Source organism: Prionailurus bengalensis, chromosome B1 (assembly GCF_016509475.1).
Source record: "Prionailurus bengalensis isolate Pbe53 chromosome B1, Fcat_Pben_1.1_paternal_pri, whole genome shotgun sequence".
In the NCBI taxonomy this organism is placed as follows: domain Eukaryota; kingdom Metazoa; phylum Chordata; class Mammalia; order Carnivora; family Felidae; genus Prionailurus; species Prionailurus bengalensis.
This window is the reverse complement of record NC_057344.1, coordinates 127212830-127237097: the sequence shown is the minus strand read 5'-3', so window position 1 is coordinate 127237097 and position 24268 is coordinate 127212830. Positions and strand designations below refer to the sequence as shown.

The 24268-nt window shown below is 38.7% G+C and overlaps 1 protein-coding gene across 20 annotated transcripts in view; it reads left to right on the top strand.

Annotated features, from left to right (window-relative positions):
* PDLIM5 (PDZ and LIM domain 5) overlaps window positions 1-24268 on the top strand; it is a 223168-nt gene that overhangs the window by 138295 nt on the left and 60605 nt on the right. The window contains exons 9-10 of one of the 20 annotated variants that reach the window (XM_043572154.1): window positions 21204-21320; window positions 23286-23423. The exons of 18 other annotated variants lie outside the window; for them this stretch is intronic. In XM_043572154.1, the coding sequence (XP_043428089.1) occupies window positions 21204-21320; window positions 23286-23423 (255 nt within the window). Of the gene's footprint in view, window positions 1-21203; window positions 21321-23285; window positions 23424-24268 lie in introns of those variants that run through there. One more of the 20 variants, XM_043572129.1, reaches the window with a different exon arrangement.

The following is a 24268-nucleotide window of genomic DNA, read 5'->3' as shown; positions in this document are numbered from 1 at the left end:
GCTGCTGCTGCTGCTGCTGCTGCTGCTGCTGCAGGTGTGTGTGTGTGTGTGTGTGTGTGTGTCTGTGTCTGTGTCTGTGTCTGTGTCTGTGTGTCTGTGTGTGTTCGTGTGTGTGTGTGTAGGGGGCAGATAGCCTTCATTCATCAGCCCCTTCACATGTCACCTCAGCTGCAGATGCCCCTTTGTCCAAAGCCACAGCTTCATGAGCTGCATACATGCAGTGAGCTGCCTGGAAGGAATGGGGAGAGTGAAAAGCCTGGTCGTTTCAGCCCAGGTAGGGACAACCTGGAAGGGTCATTCTAGATTGTAAATCCCAATTTGGACCCGATTTGCATGGGTTCTTCTCACTTCTTATTCTCATCTTCCCTTCATTCTTTCTGTCTTTGTTGCTTCTAATCCCTTGAATTTTCAACCCGGATCACAAACAGCATTTAGGGAAATATTAAAGTGAAAGATCAGGTTAGGGCAGCCTGCAAGGTGTATGGAAATCAAAAAGAGATACATTGGGGCGACTGGGTGGCTCAGTCGGTTAAGCGTCTGACTCGATTTCAGCTCAAGTCATGATCTCAGGGTTCATGGAATCGAGGCACACATTGGGCTCTCTGCACTGACAACACGGAGCCTACTTGGGACTCTCTCTCTCTCTGCCTCTCCCCCAGCTTGTTCATGCTCTCTCTCAAAATAAATAAACAACAACAAAAAAAACCAGCGTAAAGTTCTTTGCCTTGAGTGAAGGATGTTTATTTGGTGATTACATCAGAAGCATTCTGGAAATAATGAAGAGGTGAGGCTGTTTAGAAGTCAAATATAGTCAAGGCTATATGAATCAATGAAAAGCTTCAAAGTAGAAAGTTAGGATGAACTCTGAGTAAAAGTAATAAACTCTTGTAACTGGCAAGCAACACTTAATAAAATAACAATTTTGTATGTTATAATGTTCCATGTGTAACATTTTAGAATAAAATATATTAGCCATTTAATAATCAGTTACTTAATACATTTTATTTGAATACCTCTGCTCTTTTCTTCACACCCTTAAAATTTTACCTTCTGTTTTCTCCTGAGGGGGATATTCCTGCTGAGTTGCCTTTGGGAACGTGTAGGGGGATAGTACAGATCTTCCAAGATCAGGAGGATGCTAGTGGGGGGCTGAGGATGCTAAACATTGTGTAATGCTCTGAATAATTTCACAGAATGAAGTGTGGTCCTTCCCCAGATGCCCGTGGTGTGCCAGTGAGAATGACCGGGCTGAGGGAAATTCCTCTCTCTCCCAAGATTTTCTTATTCCTTCCTATAATTCCAGCCACACAGACTCACCCATAGTGTACCACCTCCACTCTCCATAGTGGCAGTAATCTTCTTTCTGAAGTAATATACTCTATAATTTCTACCACTCCGTTCCTAATATGTATTACGGGTATTTGTCTGTGTGTCATAAATCTTCAGCTAGACTACCGAGCTCTTTGAAGACAAGAGTCTTAGTATAATAATAAAAATTGGAAGGAAAAGTCATTCTGGTAGGCATGGTATATCTTTCTGGATGTAACTGTGACTGTGTAAGTAAGATCTATACATTCAATATATAAATAGATATTTAACATAAACGTATATATAAATATAAATATATAAGTATACAAATACAGAAAATAATCAAATGCAATTTGAAAGTAGGTGTTAGGATTGTAAGATTCATGTCTGGCAAATTAATTCTTAAGTTAGAAATATACTGGATTAGCTCAGGCTGCCACAACAAGATAGCACAGAGTAGGTAGCTTAAATGACAGAAATTTATTTTCTAACAATTTTAGAAATTAGAAGTCCAAGACGAAGGTGCCACCAGGGTAGATTTCTGGTGAGGCTCTTCTATCTGGCTTGCAGGTGACCACCTTCTCACTGTGTCCTCACATGGCCTTTTTTCTGTGGACACACAGAGAGAGAGCTCTGGTGTCTCCTCTTTCTATAACGATACTAGTCTTCTCGGATTAGGACCCCACTGTTAAGACCTCCTTTAACCTTAAGTACCTTCTTAAAGGCCCTGTATCAAACTACTGTCACAATGGAGGGTTAGGGCTTCAACATACGAATTTGGGAGGGGGGGAACAATTCAGTCCATAATACATACCAGCTGCATTTCTATACTAATACTGATTTGACAGATTAGCATCTTAAAAAAAAGGTTATTCTTAAGTAGGGTCACTGACTTGGATGTGGTTTGAAGGATTGTTGTTATCTCTGTTGTAGTGTCTCTTTTTCTGTTTTGGGTAACAGCTGTTTGTCTCCATGCCCTGTATACCTAACTGGAATATAAGCTCTTTGAACACAAGAGTTATAGTGTCCCCACCATATTTGGCACAAGTTAGTACTAACGAATGGTTCCTAACATAAATGCATATTCTCCAATTTCCTAATTCTTGAATTTTAGGGAAATCGTTAAGAGCGTGGTGTACATAACTTTTAACTGAATATAAATCAGATTTTTATAAAAAATCAAGACATTAATATCTGTATTGTAGGTAAAGTAGAATCAAAACTAAATTGCTTGAAAGAATTCTACCTTGGGCAGTCTGATTGGCAAGAGTTGATGCTTTCCCCCTGGTGTTATCTGTTTGATAAATGTTGTGGAGGGTACTTTTTAAAATTAAATGAACATTTGTTTCTTAATCCCTCTTCCTTTGTGTTTTTGATCTGTTTCAGCATGAACAGTTCCGTGACTCCTGTGATAAGACAATACATGACTCATTTTAGAAATGCATATATGAAATGCTTAGTCATATGACTGGAAAAACCAATAGACAGAATTTTATCATTCCTAAGGAAATGAAGTTTGAAGTTGAGAGTCTAGTCTACAACATCAACTGAAAAGAAGCAGCAGCTCTATTATTAGCAACATATTAATAAATGGAAAACTCTTAATAATATGTGGCTTACCATAGTAGAGAATTATGGGAGGCCATAGAAAATTTCATTGGAAGATAACTTTAAAAAAACATATATACCTAAAATACATCATTGTGTCAGGCACCATACAGTTTATCTTTTTTTTTTTTTTTTTTTTTTTTTTCAACATTTTTTACTTCTTTTTTGGGACAGAGAGACAGAGCATGAACGGGGGAGGGGCAGAGAGAGAGGGAGACACAGAATCGGAAACAGGCTCCAGGCTTCGAGCCATCAGCCCAGAGCCTGACGCGGGGCTCGAACTCACAGACCGCAAGATCGTGACCTGGCTGAAGTTGGACACTTAACCGACTGCGCCACCCATGTGCCCCGTGTTTATCTTAAGTTAAAGGGTGATTTTCTTGATCTCCCCATTTTTTTGGTTTCTACTATATAGTAAAATATTTATCTAATAAGTAGTTTTAAGATGTTCATGCTTATATAGGTCTATAAAAAGAAATAAAAAATAGCATTTTAGTTAGCAGAAAGAAGTATAAAATTATCATGATCAACACATCCTTTTACCATTCTTTTATCTCCCTTGCTTAAGTGATGGTAGGTTCTGATTTTTCATCTATTATGGTTAAGAATAATGTGTGCTATAGATTTCTAATTTTCAAAGACTCAGAAGGAGGGAGGAGTAACTGCCTCTCCCTTTGGAAGGAAAATAGTCTAAACTCCAGTCACTGGTTACATTTCACAAAGCTAAAACAGTACTAGGGGGAGAATCCTGTTATGTATAAGCTGTCCCATAGCACTAAGTCATATCCATATGCTTTCTAGCTAAAGGTCATCAGAACAGGTATGAAGTTACTTCTTGGATAGAAACCTATCTTTGTACATTCATTGAAAATATAGCAAAAAAATTCATAATTATTTCCAAACATACTCTTTTTTACAGCAGGTTTTTAAAAAATTTTAGTTTGTGCACAGATGTTCCTATAACCCACATAAACTAGATTAGTGAAGAAACACAGTTTGCTGACCTGAGCCTTGTCTTCCTTCAGTTGCTCTTTCACAAATATACTGGACTCCTGTAACATATCCTTCCCCCTCCCCCAAGGTTTATTCATTTTTGAGAGAGAGAGAGAGTGCGAGCAGAGGAGGGGCAGAGTGAGAGGGAGAGAGAGAGAATCCCAGACATGTTCCTCACTGTCATCATAGAGGCTCATGCGGGGCTCCAACCCACAGACCCTGACATCACGACCTGAGCCGAAAGAAACCAAGGGTCAGATGCTTAACTGACTGAACCACCCAGGCACCTCTGTTACATATCCTTTTTAAGACACATGTCATTTCAGTAAATTATCTAATACTATTATTCTTCATAACCTATGCAAAGAAATCAGGAATCATTCCCTAGTTCTCATATTCCCACATATTTTTATGAAGTGTAAGAATTAACAGGTGGATTTGCTCAAAAATACACAACGCAAAGGCTTCCACAACAGAGTCTAATTTTAGAAAATAAAAATAATAACAGCCAGATAAAATCTTTTAGCTGAGACCGTCATATACATTACTGCAAAGTATGTTCATCAACCTAGAAAATAGTCCATAGGTTTAAAAAAATGAGTATATAACCAAACACTAATTTTTGTCTATTGCAAAATATGGAACATTTGTAATTTCTCTCTTCATTTTCTACTGGTGGATTATACTGTCCTATGCAAATGCTGGTTTGGTGACTGCTGTATAATGTAAAGGTCGCCACCTATTGAATATAAGTAATTACTACACTTCAGTTCCTTGTGATACTGGTACTTTAAGATCACTGAAGCAAGAAACAATAGTTTCTGTCTACTCTGTGTATTTTCACACACAAATTGTTCATTTCTCTGTTTAATTATGGAAATAATTGTGTACGTTTTCCAAAAATAATTTGGGAAGACTACCACTTATAAAGTTTTTAAAGAAATAAAAATCAGTATTTGCAATACACAAAAATTCTTTCATAGTCCATATGTTTGTTGTTGAAAGATATAAACAAGCAAACATAAATCATCCAAATCCAGAGGTAAATACTGAAAAAGTTGTGGTTTATCTACATTCTGGATAGAATTGAATGCATTAAGTTCCTTAGAAGTTTTATCAGCCCACCAGTACTTCTCTAACAATGCTATTTGGATAAATCTTTCTGCTTCACTTTTAGAGAAGGAGATTATACAACAAAATTATTTTATTGAATTAAACTCGAAAGTAAAAGGAACGTAACTTCTCGACTAAAAGTCAGTACTATTGAAGGCTCCTCCTGCAGTTTACTTTTTAATTTCAAAAAATGTCACAACTTAAATTAATTTGATACTTTGATAATAGGCTGTCTTCATCCATGATGGAAGGCTTAATTGTCTATCCTTGGTCGCTATTCAATTTTACATATTTTAGTCATGTTGAAAGATCCAGAAGCCCACATTTTTCTATCCTTATGTGAAGTTGTATTTTTTATGATAGTATGATTTTATAAAAGAAAACTGAAATAATGTATAAAATAATGTATAAAACATAGGTATGGATATTTAGACGTCTTAATTTTCCATTTCTTAGTCAAATTAAAGAACTCTGATTTCAAATTAAATCTTAAAAGAAGTCTTAACTATGTCTCTCCTTTCATTTTTCTCTATGACCACGAACAGGTGTATGTTGAATCCTGCTGCTTGGCCAACTTTGTGATAGGTATTCATCTTCCAGTCACACCTAATTAATTACTCATGAAGAGTCTGCATTTATTTCTTTGAATAGAGTGTGTTAAAACTAGGATGAAATCTGTGCAATTTTTTGAGTTAGAAGTACATATTTATTTTGTCTTTTCATGTACTTTATTCTTTTTTCCCAATATCCTAGTAATTCATAAGAAAAAGCTGTTGACAGGGGTGCTTGGATGGTTCAGTCAGTTAAGCGTCTGACTTCGGCTCAGGTCATGATCTTGTGGTTCACGAGTTCGAGCTCCTCATTGGGCTCTGTGCTGACAGCTCAGAACCTGGAGCCTGCTTCATATTCTGTATCTCCCTCTCTCACTGTCCTTCCCCCACTCATGTTCTGTCTCTCTCAAAAATAAATGAACATTAAAATTTTTTTTAAAAACTATTGAGAATGAGTTTCTGAAATATTAATGAGAAGTAAAGCTTTTATTTTTTTATTAAATGTTTTTATTTATTTACTTTGAGATAGATAGAAAATAAGTGGGGCAGAGGCAGAGAGAGAGAGAGAGAGAGAGAGGGAATCCCAAGCATGCTCTGTGGTGTCAGCTGGCACAGAACCTGACGAGGGGCTCAATTTCATGAACCATGAAACCAAGACTTGAGCCTCAAGAGCCAGACACTTAACTGACTGAACTACCCAGGTGCCCTGAGAAGTAACGCTTTTAAACAAACTTGCCACGAAGTTATCCTTTGTTTACCGCAATGGAATCTAAGGTTTCTTATGAAAATCGGTAAATCTATTACCAGAGGTAGTGAAACAGTACCTCATGCATGTTAAGAAAATGTACATTCACACACACAAATACCATTTAAATATAAATACAGTATAAATAGAAGTAGAAATAAATTATTTAAATATAAATTTAAAACAGCCAGACATTAATTCAAGAGATAAAAAAGTGATGTTTTCTGGGGTTTCTGTAAATTAACAAATGCCCATTGTCAAAAGATACAAACAAGCAAACAAAAATCAGAGATAAATACTGAAAAAAAGTTTAGGTTTATTTACATTCCGGAGGGAATTAAAGTTTCAGGTAGTAAGGGATTCTATTTTTTTTTTTTAATTTTTATTTTCAACGTTTTATTTATTTTTGGGACAGAGAGAGACAGAGCATGAACAGGGGAGGGGCAGAGAGAGAGGGAGACACAGAATCTGAAACAGGCTCCAGGCTCTGAGCCATCAGCCCAGAGCCTGACGCGGGGCTCGAACTCACAGACCGCGAGATCGCGACCTGGCTGAAGTCGGACGCTTAACCGACTGCGCCACCCAGGCGCCCCAAGGGATTCTAGAGGCATATGGGTAATTCATTTGGTTGAGCATCCAACTCTTGATTTCTGCTCAGGTCATGATCTTACGGTTCGTGAGTTCGAGCCCCATGTTGGGCTCTGCACTGACAGCACGGAGCCTGCTTGGAATTCTCTCTCTCTTCTCTCTGCCCCTCCCCTGCTCCCTCTTTCTGTCTCTCAAAATAAATAACATTAAAAAAAAAGAAAGGGATTCTAGGTGAGCTCTTGGTAGTCTTGTTTTTCTCAATGATTTATCACTCAAGTATTGAGACAACTTACAGATGAGATTTGCTGAGTAATGCTATATGCATAAAAATAAGTCCTGGAGAGTAGGAAAGAAAATAGAAGACTTGAACAGGTAAATTGAACAGGTAGTACTGATTTTCTTTTTTTTTTTTTTTTTTTCAACCTTTATTTATTTTTGGGACAGAGAGAGACAGAGCATGAACGGGGGAGGGGCAGAGAGAGAGGGAGACACAGAATCAGAAACAGGCTCCAGGCTCTGAGCCATCAGCCCAGAGCCCGACGCGGGGCTCAAACTCGCCGACCGCGAGATCGTGACCTGGCTGAAGCCGGACGCTTAACCGACTGCGCCACCCAGGCGCCCCAGTACTGATTTTCAAAAAGAAAAAAACTTCTGAACTATAAACTAGTTTGAACTTGAGATCATGTGGAAAAAAATCTGGGAGGCTTTTTTTTTTTTAGATTCTCAAGATTCCTCACTTGCGTACAATAGCCAGTGCTTATCCCAACAAGTGCCCTTCTTAATGCCCATCATCCCTATTCCCCACCCCCATCAACCTCTGTTCTTGTTTTTAAGAGTCTCTTATGGTTTGTCTCCCTATCTATTTGTACCTTATTTTTCCTTCCCTTCCCCTATGGTCATTTGTTAAATTTCCCAAATCCCACATATGCGTGAAATCATAGGGTATCTGTCTTTCCCTGACTGACTGACTTCATTTAGCATAATACCCCCAGTTCCATCCACGTTGTTGCAAATGGCAAGATTTCATTCTTTTTCATTGCTGAGTAGCTTTCCATTGTGTATATATACCACCTCATCTTTATCCATCCATCAGCGGATAGATATTTGGACCTTTGCATAATTTGGCTATTGTTGATAGCGCTGCTATAAACATTGAGGTGCATGTGCCACTTTGGATCAGTAGAACTCCGGTGTCCTTTGGATAAATTCCTAGTAGTGCAATTGCCTGGTCATAGGGTAAATTCTATTTTTAATTTTTTGAGGAAACTCCATACTGTTTTTCCAGAGTGGCTGCACCAGTTTGCATTTCCACCAACAGTGCAAGAGGGTTCCTCTTTCTTCACATCCTGACCAACATCTGTTGTTTCCTGAGTTGTTAATTTTAGGCACTATGACCACTGTGAGGTGGTATCTCAATGTGGTTTTGATTTGTATTTCCCTGATGATGAAGATGTTGAGCATCTTTTCATGTGTCTGTCTGGCAGCTGGATGTCTTCTTTGGAAAAGTGTCTATTCATGTCCTCTGCCCATTTCTTCACTGGATTATTTGTTTTTTGTGTGTTGAGTTTGTTCTTTATAGATTTTTAATACTAACCCTTTATCCAATATGTCGTTTGCAAATATCTTCTCCCATTCTGTCAGTTCCCTTTTAGTTTTGTTAATTGTTTCCTCTGCTGTGCAGAAGCTTTTTATTTCAATGAGGTCCCAACAGCTCTTTTTTTTTTTAATGTTAATTTATTTTTCAGAGAGACAGAGTGTGAGTGGGGGAGGGGCAGAGAGAGAGGGAGACACAGAATCTTAAGCAGGCTCCAGGCTCTGAGCTGTCAGCCCAGAGCCCAACACAGGGCTTGAACCCATGAACTGTGAGATCATGGCCTGAGCTGAAGTCAGACACTCAACCAACTGAGCCACCCAGATGTTCCCCAGTAGTTCATTTTTGCTTTTGTTTCCCTTGCCTTCAGATTTGTGTTGAGTTACAAGCTGCTGCAGCCGAGGTCAGAGAGGTTGCTGCCTTTTTCTCCTGTAGGATTTTGATGGTTTCCTGTCTCACAGTTAGTCTTTCATCCATTTTGAATTTATTTTTGTGTATGCTGTAAGAAAAGTGGTCCAGTTTCATTCTTCTGCATGTTGCTGTCCAGTTCTCCCAGGACTATTTGCAAAAGAGACTTTTTTCCCATCAGATGTTCTTTTCTGCTTTGTCAGAGATTAGTTCGCCATATATTTTTGGGTCCATTTCTGGGTTCTCAGTTCTATTCCATTGGTCTATGTGTCTGGTTTTGTGCCAGTACCATACTGCCTTGATGATTGTAGCTTTGTGATATAGGCTAAAGTCTGGGATTGTGATGCCTCCAGCTTTGATTTTCTTTTTCAACATACTTTGGCCATTCAGGGTCTTTTCTTCTAGCTCTGGGAAGAATGCTGGTGCTATTTTGATTAGGATTGCATTGAATATGTAGATTGCTTTGGGTAGTATCAACATTTTAACATTATTTGTTCCTCTGATCCATAAGCATGGAATGTTTTTCCATTTCTTTGTGTCTTCTTCAATTTCTTTCATAAGCTTTCTATAGTTTTCAGCGTTCAGATCTTTTACCTCTTTGGTGAGGTTTATTCCTAGGTATTTTATGGTTCTTGATGCAATTGTAAATGGGATTGATTCCTTGATACCTCTTTCTGCTGCTTCATTATTTGGTGTATAGAAATGCAACCAATTTCTGTGCATTGATTTTTTTATCCTGCGGCTTTGCTAAATTCATGTATCCACTTGGGCAGTTTTTTGGTGGAGTCTTTCAGGTTTTCCATGTACAGTATCATGTCCTCTGTGAAGAGTGAAAGTTTGACTTCTTCTTTGCTAATTTAGATGCCTTTTATTTTGTTTTGTTGTCTAATTGCTGAGGATAGGACTTCCAATGCTATGTTAAACAGCAGTGGTGAGAGTGGAGATCCCTCTAGTGTTCCTGATCTGAGGGAGAAAGCTCTCAGTTTTTCCCCATTGAGGGTGATTATTAGTTGTGTTCTTTCATATATGGCTTTTATGACGTTAACATATGTTTCTTCTATCCCGACTTTCTTTAGAGTTTTTATTAAGAAAGGATGCTGTATTTTGTCAAATGCTTTTTCTGCATCTATTGACAGGATCATATGGTTCTTATCCTTTCTTCTATTAGTGTGATGTATCACCTTGATTGATTTGCAAATAATGAGCCAGCCCTATAGCTCAGCAATGAATTCTACTTGATCATGGCGAATAATTCTTTTAATATACTGTTGAATTCAATTTGCTAGTATCTTCTTGAGAATTTTACATCCATGTTCACCAGGAATAATGGCCTGTAATTCTCCTTTTTAGTGGGGTCTTTGTCTGGTTTGGGAATCAAGGTAATGCTGGCTTTATAGAATGAGTCTGGAACCTTTCCTTCTGTTTCTGTTTTTGGAACAGGAGAAGAATAGGTATTAACTATTTAAATGTCTGGTAGAATTCCCCTACCAGGCATCTGGCCCAGGACTCTTATTTGCCAGGAGATATTTGATAACCAATTCAATTTCTTCACTGGTTATATGTCTGTTCAAATTTTCTATTTCTTCCTGTTAGAGTTTTGGTAGTGTATCTAGGAATTTGTCCATTTCTTCCAGATTGTCCAGTTTGTTGACATATAATTTTTCAAAGTATTCTCAAATAATTGTATTTCTGTAGTGTTTGTTGTGATCTCTCCTCTTTCATTCTTGATACCTATTTGGGTTCTCTCTTCTTTTTGGGCAGTCTGGCTAGGGGGTTATGAATTTTGTTTATTCTTTAAAAAAAACCAGCTCTTAGATTCATTAATGTGTTCTTTTTTTTTTTTTTTTTGATTCTATATTATTTATTTCTGCTCTAGTCTGTATTATTTCTCTTTTTCTGCTGGATTTGGGCTTTCTTTGCTGCTGCCTTTATAGCTCCTTTAGGTGCAAGATTAGGATGTGTATTTGGGACCTTTCTTGCTTCTTGAGATAGACCTGAATTGCAATGTGTTTTCCTCTTAGGACTTCCTTTGCTGCATCCCAAACGGTTTGGACTGTCGTGTATTCATTTTCATTTGCTTCTATATATTTTTTAATTTCTTCTTTAATTTTCTCATTGACCCGTTCATTCTTTAGTAGGATGTTCTTTTACCTCCATGTATTTGGGGGCTTTCCAAATTTTTTCTTGTGGTTGATTTCAAGTTCCGTAGCATTGTGATCTGAAAATATGCATGGTATGATCTCGATCTCTTGTACTTGTTGAAGGCTGATTTGTGACCCAGTATGTGATCTATTTTGGAGAATGTTCCATGTGTATTCGAGAAGAATGTGTATTCTGCTGCTTTTGGATGAAAAGTTCTGAATATATCTGTTAAGTCCATCTGGTCCAATAGGTCTTTCAGAGCCATTGTTTCCTTACTGATTTTCTACCTAGAGGATCTGTCCATTGCTATAAGTAGAATATTAAAGTCCCCTACAATCATGGTACAATTATCTGTACATTCGTTTATGTTTGTTATTAATGATTTATATATTTGGGTGTTACATGTTGTGGGTGTAAACATTTACAATTGTTAGCTCTTCCTTTTTTTTAATGTTTTATTTATTTCTGAGAGCAAGAGTGACAGAGTATGAGTGGGGGAGGGGCAGAGAGAGAGGGAGACATAGAATCCAAAACAGGCTCCAGGCTCTGAGCTGTCAGTGCAGAGCCTGACATGGGGCTTGAACTCACAGACTGTGGGATCATGACCTGAGCCGAAGTCAGATGCTTAACCAAATGAGCTAGCCAGGTGCCCCAATTGTTAGCTCTTCTTGATGCATAGATCTCTCAATCATGATATAATGCCTTTCTTCATCTTTTGTTACAGTCTTTGTTTTAAAATCTAATTTGTCTGATACAAGTATGGCTACTCTGGCTTTCTTTTGCCATCCGGTAGCATGATAGATGGTTCCCCATCCCCTCACTTTCAATCTGCAGGTGTCCTCAGGTATAAAATGAGTCTCTTGTAGGCAGCATATAGATGGATCTTGTTTTTTTATCCATTCTGATACCCTGTGTCTGTTGAGTGGAGCATTTAGTCCATTTACATTCAGAGTGATTATTCGAAGATACGGACTTAGTGTCATTGTGTTGTCTGTAGGTTTTGTTCTTGTGTTAGTCTCTGGTCCTTTGTAGTCTTTGCAGCATTCCACACACAGAGACCCCCTTAGGATATCTTGCAGGGCTGCTTTAGTGGTCATGAACTGTGTTAGTTTTTGTTGGCCTGAGAAAGTTTTTATCTCTCCTTATATTCTGAACGACAGCCTTGCTGCATATTTTTCCTGTTCTGCACATTGAATATTTCCTGCCATTCCCTTCTGGCCTGCCAAGTTTCAGTGGAAGGGTCTGCTACTACCTTTATATGTCTACCCTTGTAGGTTAAGGGCTGTTTGTCCCAACTGCTTTCAGAATTCTCTGTCTATCTTTGTAGTGTGCCAGTTTCACTATGATATGTTGTGGTGTTGACCTGTTTTTGTTGATTTTGAAGGGAATTCTCTGTGCCTCTTGGACTTGGATACCTGGTTCCTTCCCCAGATTAGGGAAGTTCTCAGCTATAATTTTTTTTCAAATAAACCTTCTGCCCCTTTCTCTCTCTTCTTCTCCTAGAACTCCTGTGATATGGATATTGTTTTGTTTTATTGTATCACTTAGGTCCGTAATGCTCCCCTTGTGATCTAGTAATTTCCTTTCGCTCTTTTTTTCAGCTTCATCATTTCCCATAATCTTATCTTCTGTTTCACCTATTTCGCTTCTCTGGTTCTTTCATCCTTGCTGTCACTGCATCTAGTTTATTTTGCATCTCATTTATAGCATTTCTTAATTCGTTGTGACTATTTCTTAGGTCTTTGATCTCTGCAGCAACAGATCCTCTGTTGTCTTCTGTGCTTTTTTCAAGCCCAGCTATTAGTTTTATGACTATTATTCCGAAGTCTTGTTCAGATATATTGTTTGTGTCTCTTTTGAGCAATTCTCTGGCTGTCATTTTTTTCCTGGAATTTCTTTTGAGGAGAATTCTTCCATTTCATCATTTTGGCTGGGTTTCTGTCTTTTACATGTTTTAATAGCTTGTTGTGTGTCCTGCACCTAAGAACACTCCTATATTAAAGAGGGCCTGGCTCTTCAGGAAGCGTTTTTGGAGTGTGTTGTGTGCACTCTGTTGTTGTGTATACGACTGCTCTATCCCACTGGTCATTCTTGTACAGAGCTTCTCCTTACTCGTAGTGGTGGATTGTTTATGCCTTCCACACCAGGTGTGCTTTGATTTGTTTGTTGAAGTAACCCAGGAAAAAAGGAAAAGGCAGGGGACCTGATCCCCTACAAAGAGAGAAATGAAAGGGACAAAAACAAAAACAAAAAGACGAAGCAGAGGATCAAAGGAACTATGTGTCTTAATCCACAGAGAGAGAAAGGAAAATAAAGAAGAAAGAGATATAGAAAAGGTGTAAAAATAATAGAGTGAAAACGCCTGATTAAACAAAGAAACAAAGCAGAGATAGAAAGAACATAAATACGCACATAGAATTGACCAAAACTCAAATCAGAAACTATGAGCCTGATTCCAAAGGAAAAAATGAAGAGGGTAGAAAGAAAAAGAGGAGAAAAGAGAAGGAAAGAAAGGAAAACAAAAGAACAGCAGACTAACATACAAAACTGCAGGACAGCTGTCTGTTGGTGCCTGGGACTGTGCTGGTCTGGAGGAGAGGCCTTTGGGTCACTCAGTGTCAATCCCACTCCCATAGATAAGCAGTTACCAGGCACGGAGGGGTGGGGTTTGGTGTAATCAGGTCCTGCCTCCACTGGGGGCTGCTGTCCTTTTCCCTGAAGTGCCACCATGTTGGTGATGGGGGGAAAAATGGCAACACCCCCGTCTCTCCTCCCCAGACCAGGTGTCTCAAACCACACTCTTCCGGCAGCCCTCACAGAGCAGCACAGGAGGCTGGCTTGCCCTGCTTCACAGTCTCCCCTGCATCTTCTAGGCACTCGGCTGGGAATCAAACAACAATGTCTTAAAGAATCGCACACCACCGGGACCCCTTCCGCCCTGCTGATATCGCTGGTGCCTGCAGGGTCTTCTGCCCTTGGTGTGGGCAATAAACCCTCTTCCCACAGTACTTGAGGGAGGGGACTGTTCTCTCCCAGTGCTCCCCTGAGATCACTACAGCACCCCAGGGGCTGGCTTCTAGGTGCTGGCTCCCCTCCCCCACAGGCACATGCACATGGCAGTCAGGCGCTTTTGAAAACTCCTCATCTTTGGCTCCTAAGGCTGTTTGCAAAGTAGAGACTGCAACTCTCTGTATTTCTCATTCCCCATTCCATGGTCTGGAGAAGTTCTTCCCTTGGCCTAACTCAATACCATGACCCACAGCTTCTCTTTCTCTCCCTTTTGTCTCTCCACAGAAGAGGATCCCTCCCCTCTGTGCCTGTGCCGTTTTATCTCCCCAATTCACATACATGCACCTCTGTGCCACCAAGCCATCTCCCTCCACAGATAGATTTCCTGGGGTTCCAAGCTGACCTCAATACAGCCAGGTTTGAGGGACTAGGGAAATCCCATTCCCCATACCTCTTCACCATCTTAACTCCTCCTGTAAAGCCTTGCTAGTGAGCACTCAGAAAAGGACAGAATTGCCAACACCCAGAATTAAGTCCTCAAGAAACAAATCACAGCCAACTTAACACATTTTCAGTAAATTGCGGGAAATGTTAATTTTAACAAGTCATGAAAGCAAGGCTTTTAAGGTACCACTGAATTTAATGAGGTTAATGATTATCAAATTTTTAGATTCATAATAGTTGAATTGAATCAAAGGATATTGTTTTAAAGCACGAGGACTTGAATGAGGACTTCTGTAGCTTGCTACCTAAATTTGTGGGTATCATGAGGTCAAGAGGTATGGCTCACTTATACCTTAACCAGAAAATGGACCAAATGTAGTAGAAAAAAGAACAAGAAACTTAATATGGTTATGTGCAGTTTAGACGAAATAATTTTGCTCTTCTGGTAGAGAATTTGTGATAGGGGATGGATAAGGTTAGCAAAAACAAATATAAAAATATTAGGGATTTTAGAAGAAAATAAACCCTATAAAAGTTAGTCATGTCATATGGTTCTTAAAATTATAAAGCAAGCAGTAGTTTGATTCTACACTTGTAAAATCTCACCATCTCACCTGTCGTATCATATTTAATCCTTGGGATTAATGTCTGACAATTATGTAGGTAATCCCAAGAAAGTCAATTGAAAAATCCTGGGACAATTAAGCTGTCCAGATATGAGGCAGATATGAGTGATTGATTTCACCTGATAATATGGACTTTTCCTTACCTTAAATCTACAGCTGTGTCGTCTTCTTTCCCAAACATTCTCACTTAGTCTCAGGCTTTAGTGATCCCAGCTAATTGTTTATTACATACACATATAATAAATAAATCCAGCAAGTGTTTGTGAAGTACTTATTGTGTGCCACTCCCTATTATAGATGCTTGGTTTATAACAGAGGCAAGGTTCTGTCATGGACTGACAGTCTAATGGAGCAGACATGCAATAAAAAAGCAAATAAACAATAAAGTTTTATGTTATGATGTTATTCTATAAAGAAATAATATAGGACAATATGACGAGTATAATGAGGGAAAGAGAGGAGTGAAGTCATTACATACTAGTTAGGGAAAAAGAAGGCGTTTGAGTTGAAACATGAATGACCTGAAGGCGTTAGCCATGCAAATATGGAGAAGATAGGCTCTGTAGGCAGAGGGAATAGCAAGTGCAAAGGCCCTGAGACAGGATTCAGCATGGTGTGTTTAAGGAACTGAAAGAGACCCACTGTGACTAGGGCATTTTGTTTGTTTGTTTTGTTTTGTTTTAATGTTAATTTTGAGACACACACACACACACACACACAGAGCACAAGCGGGGGAGGGACAGAGAGAGACACAGAATCTGAAGCAGGCTCCAGTCTCTGAGTTGTCAGCACAGAGCCCAGCACGGGCTCAAACTCACAAACAGTGAGATCGTGACCTGAGCCAAAGTCGGAAGCCCAACCAACTGAGCCACCCAGGCGCCCCGGGGCATTGTTAATAAAGGAGAGAGAGATGAGAGATTGAGTGAAGTAGTCAGAAACCAGATCATTTTTTGCCTTGTAAGTTGTGTTAAGGGATTTAGATTCTTATCCCAGTTAATCAGAAAGCCCAATATAGGATTTTAATCATAAAGAGATCACTCTGAATACTATGTAAAATTGATTGTGAGGGAGAAATAATGAACATAGCAGACTAGTTATGTGAATTCCCTTAGTTCAGGCAAGAGATGATAGGAGCTTAGGCCAAGGAGGTATTAATGGAGAGTGAGAGAGTTGGATGGGTGTATATTTTAGAGGAAGTGCTGACAAGAGTGTAGAAATACTGAGGGGCAGGGGTTGATGGATAGAGAAATGCTGCTAAGATTGTGTGAATTTGGTAAAGATTAATTTAGTTGGTAAGAGTGCGTGGTAAATGTCAGTTCAGTATAGTAAAGAAACTAATAGACTCAAGATGTAGAGGAGTTAAGTTACAAAACAAAGAGGTGCTTAAAATCCAGATTTTAGGTGTATTATTCTTTTTGATGAAAAATAGAGGCTATGAATTCTGGAGTGCATGGCTGAGATATTCCAGGCCTAAGATTTAGCCTTAGAAGAATTATCAATGAAGTGAAGAAGCCAAAGAATTTAGCCGTCAGGTTCTTCAGTGTTTCAACGTGACAGCACTAAAGTCAAGAAAGATTGTTGGGATGAGGTAAAGAGGAAGACAGTGAGTCGGGCTTCTAGGAATAGCCAGTAAAATAGTACTAAAGACAGGCAAGTGTGTACGATTGAGGTACAGAAGACAGGAGAAGAGAAGGAGTGGTCAGCTGGGTTTCATACCAAGACTAATTAAAATGAGGAATGTACTCAAAAAGACAAAACTGTACGATTCTACCTATATGAGGTATTAAAGACGATTCACAGGACAGAAAGTAGAGTGGTGGTCGCCAGGGGGTTGGGGGGGGGGAGAGGAGTTGTTCAATGGCTATAGTTTAAGATTTGCAAGATAAAAATGTTCTAAAGGTCTATTTCACAATGAATATACTTACGACTAATGAACTGCATGTACGCTTAAAAATGGTTAAGAAGGTAGTTTTATGTTGTGTTTTTTACCACAATAAAAAGAAAACGAGGAACACAAACTGTCAACTGAATTTAGCCACAGAGAGATCATTAGTTACCTTGACAAAAATACGGTTTTATAAAGCTTGGAGGATGAGGCCCACTTGAGGTGGTTAAAGAGTGACAGGCAGGTGAGGAAATGGAGACAGAGTTGCTGGAGTGAAACTATCATTCAGCTTGACTTTTAATAGGAATAGGAAAATGGAAGGGAAAGGTAGTTTTGTTGTTCATGTGTTTTATTATTATTTTTTTAGGAGAAATTATTCTATAATTGGGCTTTTGGTGTTTTGTTTCCTTTGCAAAAAGGCGATTTTATTAAAGTACAGGGACAGGATCCGTGGGCAGAAAGAGTTGCACTGGGATTGATACTACAGTGTTTTGTTTTTGTTATTGTGTTTAATTAATGTTTATTTATTTTTGAGACACACACACACACAGCACAAGCAGGTAAGGGGCAGAGAGAGAGGGAGACACAGAATCTGAAACAGGCTCCAGCACAGAGCCTGATACGGGGCTCAAACTCACAAACCACGAGATCATGACCTAAGCTGAAGTCGGACTCTTACTGAGCCCCCCAGGTGCCCCTGTACTATAGTGGTTTTGAATGGGGACTCAAAGCATACAGTGGAGAGGGAGATGGAAAATGCAAAGGAAATAGATCAGTGAAGCCCCTGAGAAAAAGGGAGGAGGTGGAATAGACAGCATAAGGATCTTGCTTTTGGGTAGTTGTCAGGACTGGGGCAAAGAAAGAGAGGTCCATTCCCTGGTCCTGCAGAATGGTAAATTAGTAAGATGAGCAGCCTCACACCTGGACAAATTGTTAGCATGGGTCCCCATTAGAAAGCATGGAAAGAGACAATGTCGAAACTATGCAAAGAAAGACACAATTGATGAGAAAGATAATGCACAAATGGCTCTTTGTTCAGTTTTCCTAAGAAAAGCAGACTAAAAGGCGGCAAGCCCAACTCTTCAGACATACCTGGGAAGGATTTAAGTCTTCATACCTCTCTCTGGTAAGAAATGAAAACTCAAGTAACAGACAAAGCAGGAAGTTTGGCTGCTGCAGAGGTGACATGAATTAGAGCTTCCTCCCAATCCTAAAAGCAATAAATATTAGGGGATGGCAGAATTAGAGTAGATACTGATGTCTGTTCCGTATTAAATGAGGTAGTTCAAGATTTTCTTAAGTCTAGTAGTTTTAGAGGTTGGCTAAGCAAAGAAATAGGTGTGCGTAACTCATGGGAAACCTGCCAAGTGCATTTGTTTGGCAACTTGGAAATCTGGCTTTAGAAGATATTTCATGAATTATGTGAAGTTTATTCTCAATTGGCACTCATTTTTCTGATCAGCACATTTCATGGAGGTATTGGAAGACCAAACTCCACCTTATCCCTTTTCTTACCTGTCCTCATTAATATAGTCATATGTAGACATTGATAATTCTTTATGTTTTCTCTTTTTCTTCTAGACTACTGATAGTTCTTTATGTTGTAAAGGGCATTTTTAAAGATACTTTTAGAGGTCTAGTAATTTCTTAGATGATGTGACCCTTCTTGCTTAGGCAGTATTATAGTACCTGTTTAACCTAATTGCTGTATAGTCTTTAGAAGGTACAAGTATTTTCTAAGAAATATATGTATATTGTAAGTGACTTCTGTATTTGAAAACAGTAAGTTTCATTCATGCATTTATTCAACAAATATTTATTGTTTACATTGTGGTAAGCACTTCACTTATACCAGTAAACATAATGGTCCCTAACCTCAGGGAGCTTCTAATTTAATGAGGGAATCCAGATTTAAACAAATAACCCCACAGACTATATGATTTCATTAGTAACAAGTTCTGTGAAGAAAAAGTACAGGGTATTTTGAAAGCATAGGACCTGGGCAACCTAAGGTGATTTGGGGAATTACTGAGACCTCCCTGAGAAGGTGACATTTAAACTGAGGCCAGAAGCACGCTTAGGAATTAGCCCAGTGAAGGTATGGTAGAGAGGTAGGTATACAAAGTGAGTGGTAGCAGACTGTGCAGAGGCCTAGAGGTGGGGAGAAACTTGGCCTTTCTCAGGAAGAGAGGAAAAAGCAGTTGGATTGGAGCAGGGCAGAAAGGAAGAGCTCTTACTGGAGAATAGGGAGCCCAAAACCACAGGTGTCTTTGGAGCAGTGCTGCTCAGCGACAGACAGGGCCAGATTTGTGTTGTTAAAAGTTTACTCTGGTAGCTGTGTAGAGATGTTATCTCTAGGACAGGGGTCAGCAAACTGTTTTTGTAAAGATCCAGACAGATAGTAAATATGTTAGGTTTTGTGAGCCACCTGGCCTGTCACAGCTGCTAACCTGTGTGTGTAGTGTAAAAGCATCCCTAGACATATGTAAATGAGAGAACCTGGCTGCTTTCCATAAAGCTTTATTTAAAGCTCATTAAAACTATCTGAGAGCTGAAGTTTGAATTTCATGTAATTTTCATGTATCATGGAATGTTATTATTCTTTCCAGTTTTTTGAAATGTTCTTAATGTTCATGATTTTGAGAGAGACAGAGTGCTAGTGGGGAGGGGCAGAGAGAGAGGGAGACACAGAATCTGAAGCAGGCTCCAGGCTCTGAGCTGTCAGCACAGAGACCCACGTGGGTCTCAAACACGTGAACTGTGAGATCATGCATGACCTGAGCCGAAGTTGGATGCTTAACTGACTGAGCCACCCAGGCGCTCCTTCTTTTTATTAAAATAAGAAAAACCACTTAGGGGCTCCTGGGTGGCTCAGGTAGTTGAGCATGTTGATTTTGGCTCAGGTCATGATCTCACAGTTCAGGAGTTTAGCCCCACATCGGGCTCTGTGCTGACAGTGCGGAGCCTGCTTGGGATTTTTTTCTCTCTGCCTCTCCCCGACTCGTGCGCTCTCTCTCTCAAAATAAATAATAAATTAAAAAAAAATTATAAGAAGCATTTTAAAATATGAAAACCACTCTTAATTCATTTGGTCCGATAGTCATGGTTTGCTGACCCCTGGTATAGGATTTATAGTTCTTATTGTTTAACATTTCTACTCTGTCTCATAAATGATACTTAAATTCTACTATGACATTTTTCTTCAGTTGTCTACCTTGTTTTTCAACACTCTGGTAAAGTATGACCAATGCTAAATAAAAAGTGGGAATATAACCTCTCTCCCTTTCTATTTCTATCTTAGTGTTCCATTTTCTATTCTGAAAATCCATGTAACACGACTGACCTATTTTTTTATTCACAGGCTCTTTTTTTTTTTTAAACAATGGTAAATTTTGTATTTCTCCTATTTATTTTTTCTTCCCAAAGTGTTACACATTGTGTTTTCTTCTTTCAAGCCTCACACTGAATTTTTCATTTTTTTTTTTTAACCTGGTGATAGTTCTTCTAAAATTTAATTCTGGCATTCAGAAGAAAAAATGGTATGGACAGGAGAAAAACAAAGTAAAAAATAAAGCAACACAATTGCATGCAAGCATTTGTTGTGTGACTGGATAAAATACTTTGTTTCCATGGAGATAAACATCTGTGTAATTCCAGATCTGCAAGCACAGCATTCTGACTTGATAGGATGTTTTTAGTTGCTTTCTTGCAGTGCCCAACTCAGACAGCCACCCCACAAGATGCTGGAAAGAATTATGTAGTGGAAATAGTACAGACAGACCTGGTTCAAATTCCACCTGACCCTTACTAGGTATATAATATTGGGCAACTGAATTAATTTTGTGGAGCCTAACTTCCCTGAAGCATGCAAAGTACATAGTCTTTTGTACTTGGATACCTACATAGTACATAATACACAGTGTTGGGACTAGGTGTGTGGGAATTCCCATCCACCTTTCTCCCACACGGAGGTAGCCATGTTAAAAAAAATGGGGGACGGGGACAGCCTCTGTGTGGTGATGGTGAGGGTGTTGGTTTGGGTTTTAACTTTTTGCAGATATGAAGTTAAAGAACAAAAGCTGGAGTTTTTCCCAAATGGAACCAGTGTACTTAAAAGGTGGATAGATGATAAGTGTCTGTACTTTTCCTTAATATTTCCTTTGCCTTGCTTATTTTGCTTCTGAAAACTTAGGTTTGACAGTTCTTGGGAAGACCTACCTAGGAGTGGACCTCCCCGACCTGCAGCACCTCAGGTTTTACATATTGGTAGCCAAGTAGCCACACTCTCCAAAGTGACTACGTATTCTAGGTAGAGTTTTTTTTCCTTTTTGGTATGTCTAAATTTTAATGCTGATGGTGCAATTAAATACTAAAATGGACTAAAAGGGAACAAGTGATCGTAGATTACAGAACTGACATCATTAATATATAGACAAGAAAGCTTGGCACTCAGCTGTGGAACACCACTTTACATTGATTTTATGTTTCTCTCTCTTTTTCTCTCTCTCTTTTGTTCAGATTCAAACATAAATATAGAGTTAGGGTCTATGCCTTCTATTTATTCGTTGTGATTTGGAAAGTCAGCTCCCTTGAGTTTGTTATAAGTCTACTGAATTAGAACATCACTTCTAAAATAGGAGCACTAGAGATCTTATGTTCTGGGTGCCCACACGTATTCTAAAGATATTGAGGTTACTTGTAAGATTGTACAGGACTGCACTCATGCTAAGTCCTTTTATATGAATATTTATGATACAATGCCATGAAAGAAATTCATTACAGTTTCCTTTTCTTTTTTAAATAGAATTAAGTTTCTTATTATTCTCCATTACTTCCCCCAAATAGTACCCATTGCCTGAAAGATGCAGAGTAATCGAGAAATTCACAATTGAGGCATTTGGTAACTTGATTCATCCACATTGCATGACACTCACGTTACCCTACTCTGACACTAATAGCATCTTTCTTTTCTCTTTTCTCGCCCCATTCTTTCTTTTCTAGCCATTCACGACAGTTGCAAAACATAGCGCTACAGTTCAGTTAAATTATAGGCTTGGGAAAACATTATACTTAAACAACTCTGTATAATTTTTAAAAATGGCTTGCCACTGCTCTTTAATTTGCTTTCTAACAGTTTGTAAAGTTATAGCCAGTGGAACTAGGAATAATGGATTATCAAATCCTTCCGACAAGGAGAAAAGACAGTTTCGAACACCTGAGCTCTCATTTAAATTAACCTGAGTTGAGTTTGGCACATACTTGCTTTGTGTTGGAGGTGGCCACTGTCACCATTTGTGAAAAAAGTGATCATAGAATGGTGAGAGTGTTTATTAATAACTTGCATGCATAAAGGAGGAGGAGAGACCATAGGTTTCACGCTGTGCATTTTAGATTTTCTTTTTACTTAATAAAAAAGAAATTCTCAATTTCAAGTTGATAGCCAACTTGAAAAATACCACAGCCCTAATGATGGAATGTTAATTCCTGTCCAGGTGTTTGACCTTTTCTAAAAGACCAAAGGAAAATATTATTATTTTAATCATAAGAGTTCTGGAAATAAAATTTTATACCAGCATTTTTGAGTCTTGACAGAACTAACTGAAAATAGGAGTATAGAACATTAGGGAGAGTGGTGTTTTAGTCATATTCACTTAAACTGTGCTGTTTATTTTACAGGGGTGCTTTTCTTCCCCAAAGAGGTTCATTCTCAATATTTTAAAGTTATTTCTTATTCCTTTTAATATGTATTGCTTCTTCTGAATAGGCAGCTGGTTGTACCTGCTTCTCTTGAAAGCACAGTCTCATTAAAATGTCAGGCTCTGGGTGTATATCATCTCTAAGGTAAAGCTCTTTACGTAGAGGCTTTTTAGAGAAATCGACATAACCTTCCTTTCTCTGCTTACAGAAATTCAAAACATCATGTTTAGATTTATTTTCTACTTAGATGCTGACAAATCAATCCTCACATGTGTGATGTATGATATTGATTTAACTTTAAATAGGATTAGAGTCAGAAGTTAAATACATTCAAAAGCATTTGTATCTCAAAAATCAGTTTTATGGAGGATTATATATCAAATTTTAATTTCTGTGAGAAATCATAGCAACAGTAAATAAATGACCTGACCTTCTGTTACACTTCTGTATTGTACCTTTATAATCTATTAATGTAGAATGTTTACTATCTTACCTTTATTATGCTACCTCTTCTCACTTTCCCTTTTTGTTCCTCTCCTCTTTTTTTTTTCCCTTCCCTACCTATCAATTTAAGCAGCAACACAAGCAGTGTGGCAACAAGTTCTTTGGAAGGTTTTCGAAACTTTTCTACCTTCTCTTCTCCTGATAGATACAGTGCTGCGGCTCTGAGCAGCGCAGCTGCTACTGTGTCTGCTGTTCTTGCTGCAAAAACCAGGTAGAGCTTTATGTGCAGGGTGTGTCTTGTGTGATTTCCAACACTTTTCACAGCCTTACAGGTCCCCTCAAAGAAGACATAGCCATTTGAAATAGTCACAGCTCTGTGTGAGACCTTGATTGTGTTGTGAACGTTTTACCCGGGTCATAGACCTCTCCCACAGTGTCTCTTACTGGTTTTTCTTTTTTTAAGTTTATTTTTTTATTTTGAGAGAGACAGAGACAGCACAAGTGGGGGGAGGGGGAGAGAGAGAGGGAGAGAGAATCCTAGGCAGGCTCTGCACTGTCAGCACGGAGCCCAAGGCAGGGCTTGAACCCATGAAACCGTGAGATCATGACCTGAGCCAAAACCAAGAGTCGGACGCTTAACTGACTGAGCCACACAGGCACCCCTGTTACTGGTTTTTCTTTAAATCACCTGTTCATCTCTTTCCATTACTGCCATTTGTCTAGGATACTTCTCAGTTGCATGTTGTGGGGTTTGTATAATTTTTAGTTTTTCATAATCTGAAACGGAATGAACTATCAGTAGATATTTTAAGTTTCTATTGGTATTCTCTTCTCCCACAAACTGATTGTATTTGAGGGTGATCTAAAGTCAAACTATTCTAACACCCCTCTCCCCCAAAAAGAATAGTAGCTTTTTATTTTTGTGAGATTCTGTTTTTACATAATGTCTAGTAGTCTTTATAGCTTTACATGCTTTCTAAAAGATTGTCTCAATCTAAACTTTGGTGAAAATCTAGTCATTTCCATATGAATGAGTCAAATAATAGAATACTCTTTGCCCTTCTTTTTATCCTCTTTCTACTGCTTTGTTTTTTCTGCCTGTCTGTAAAATGCTTC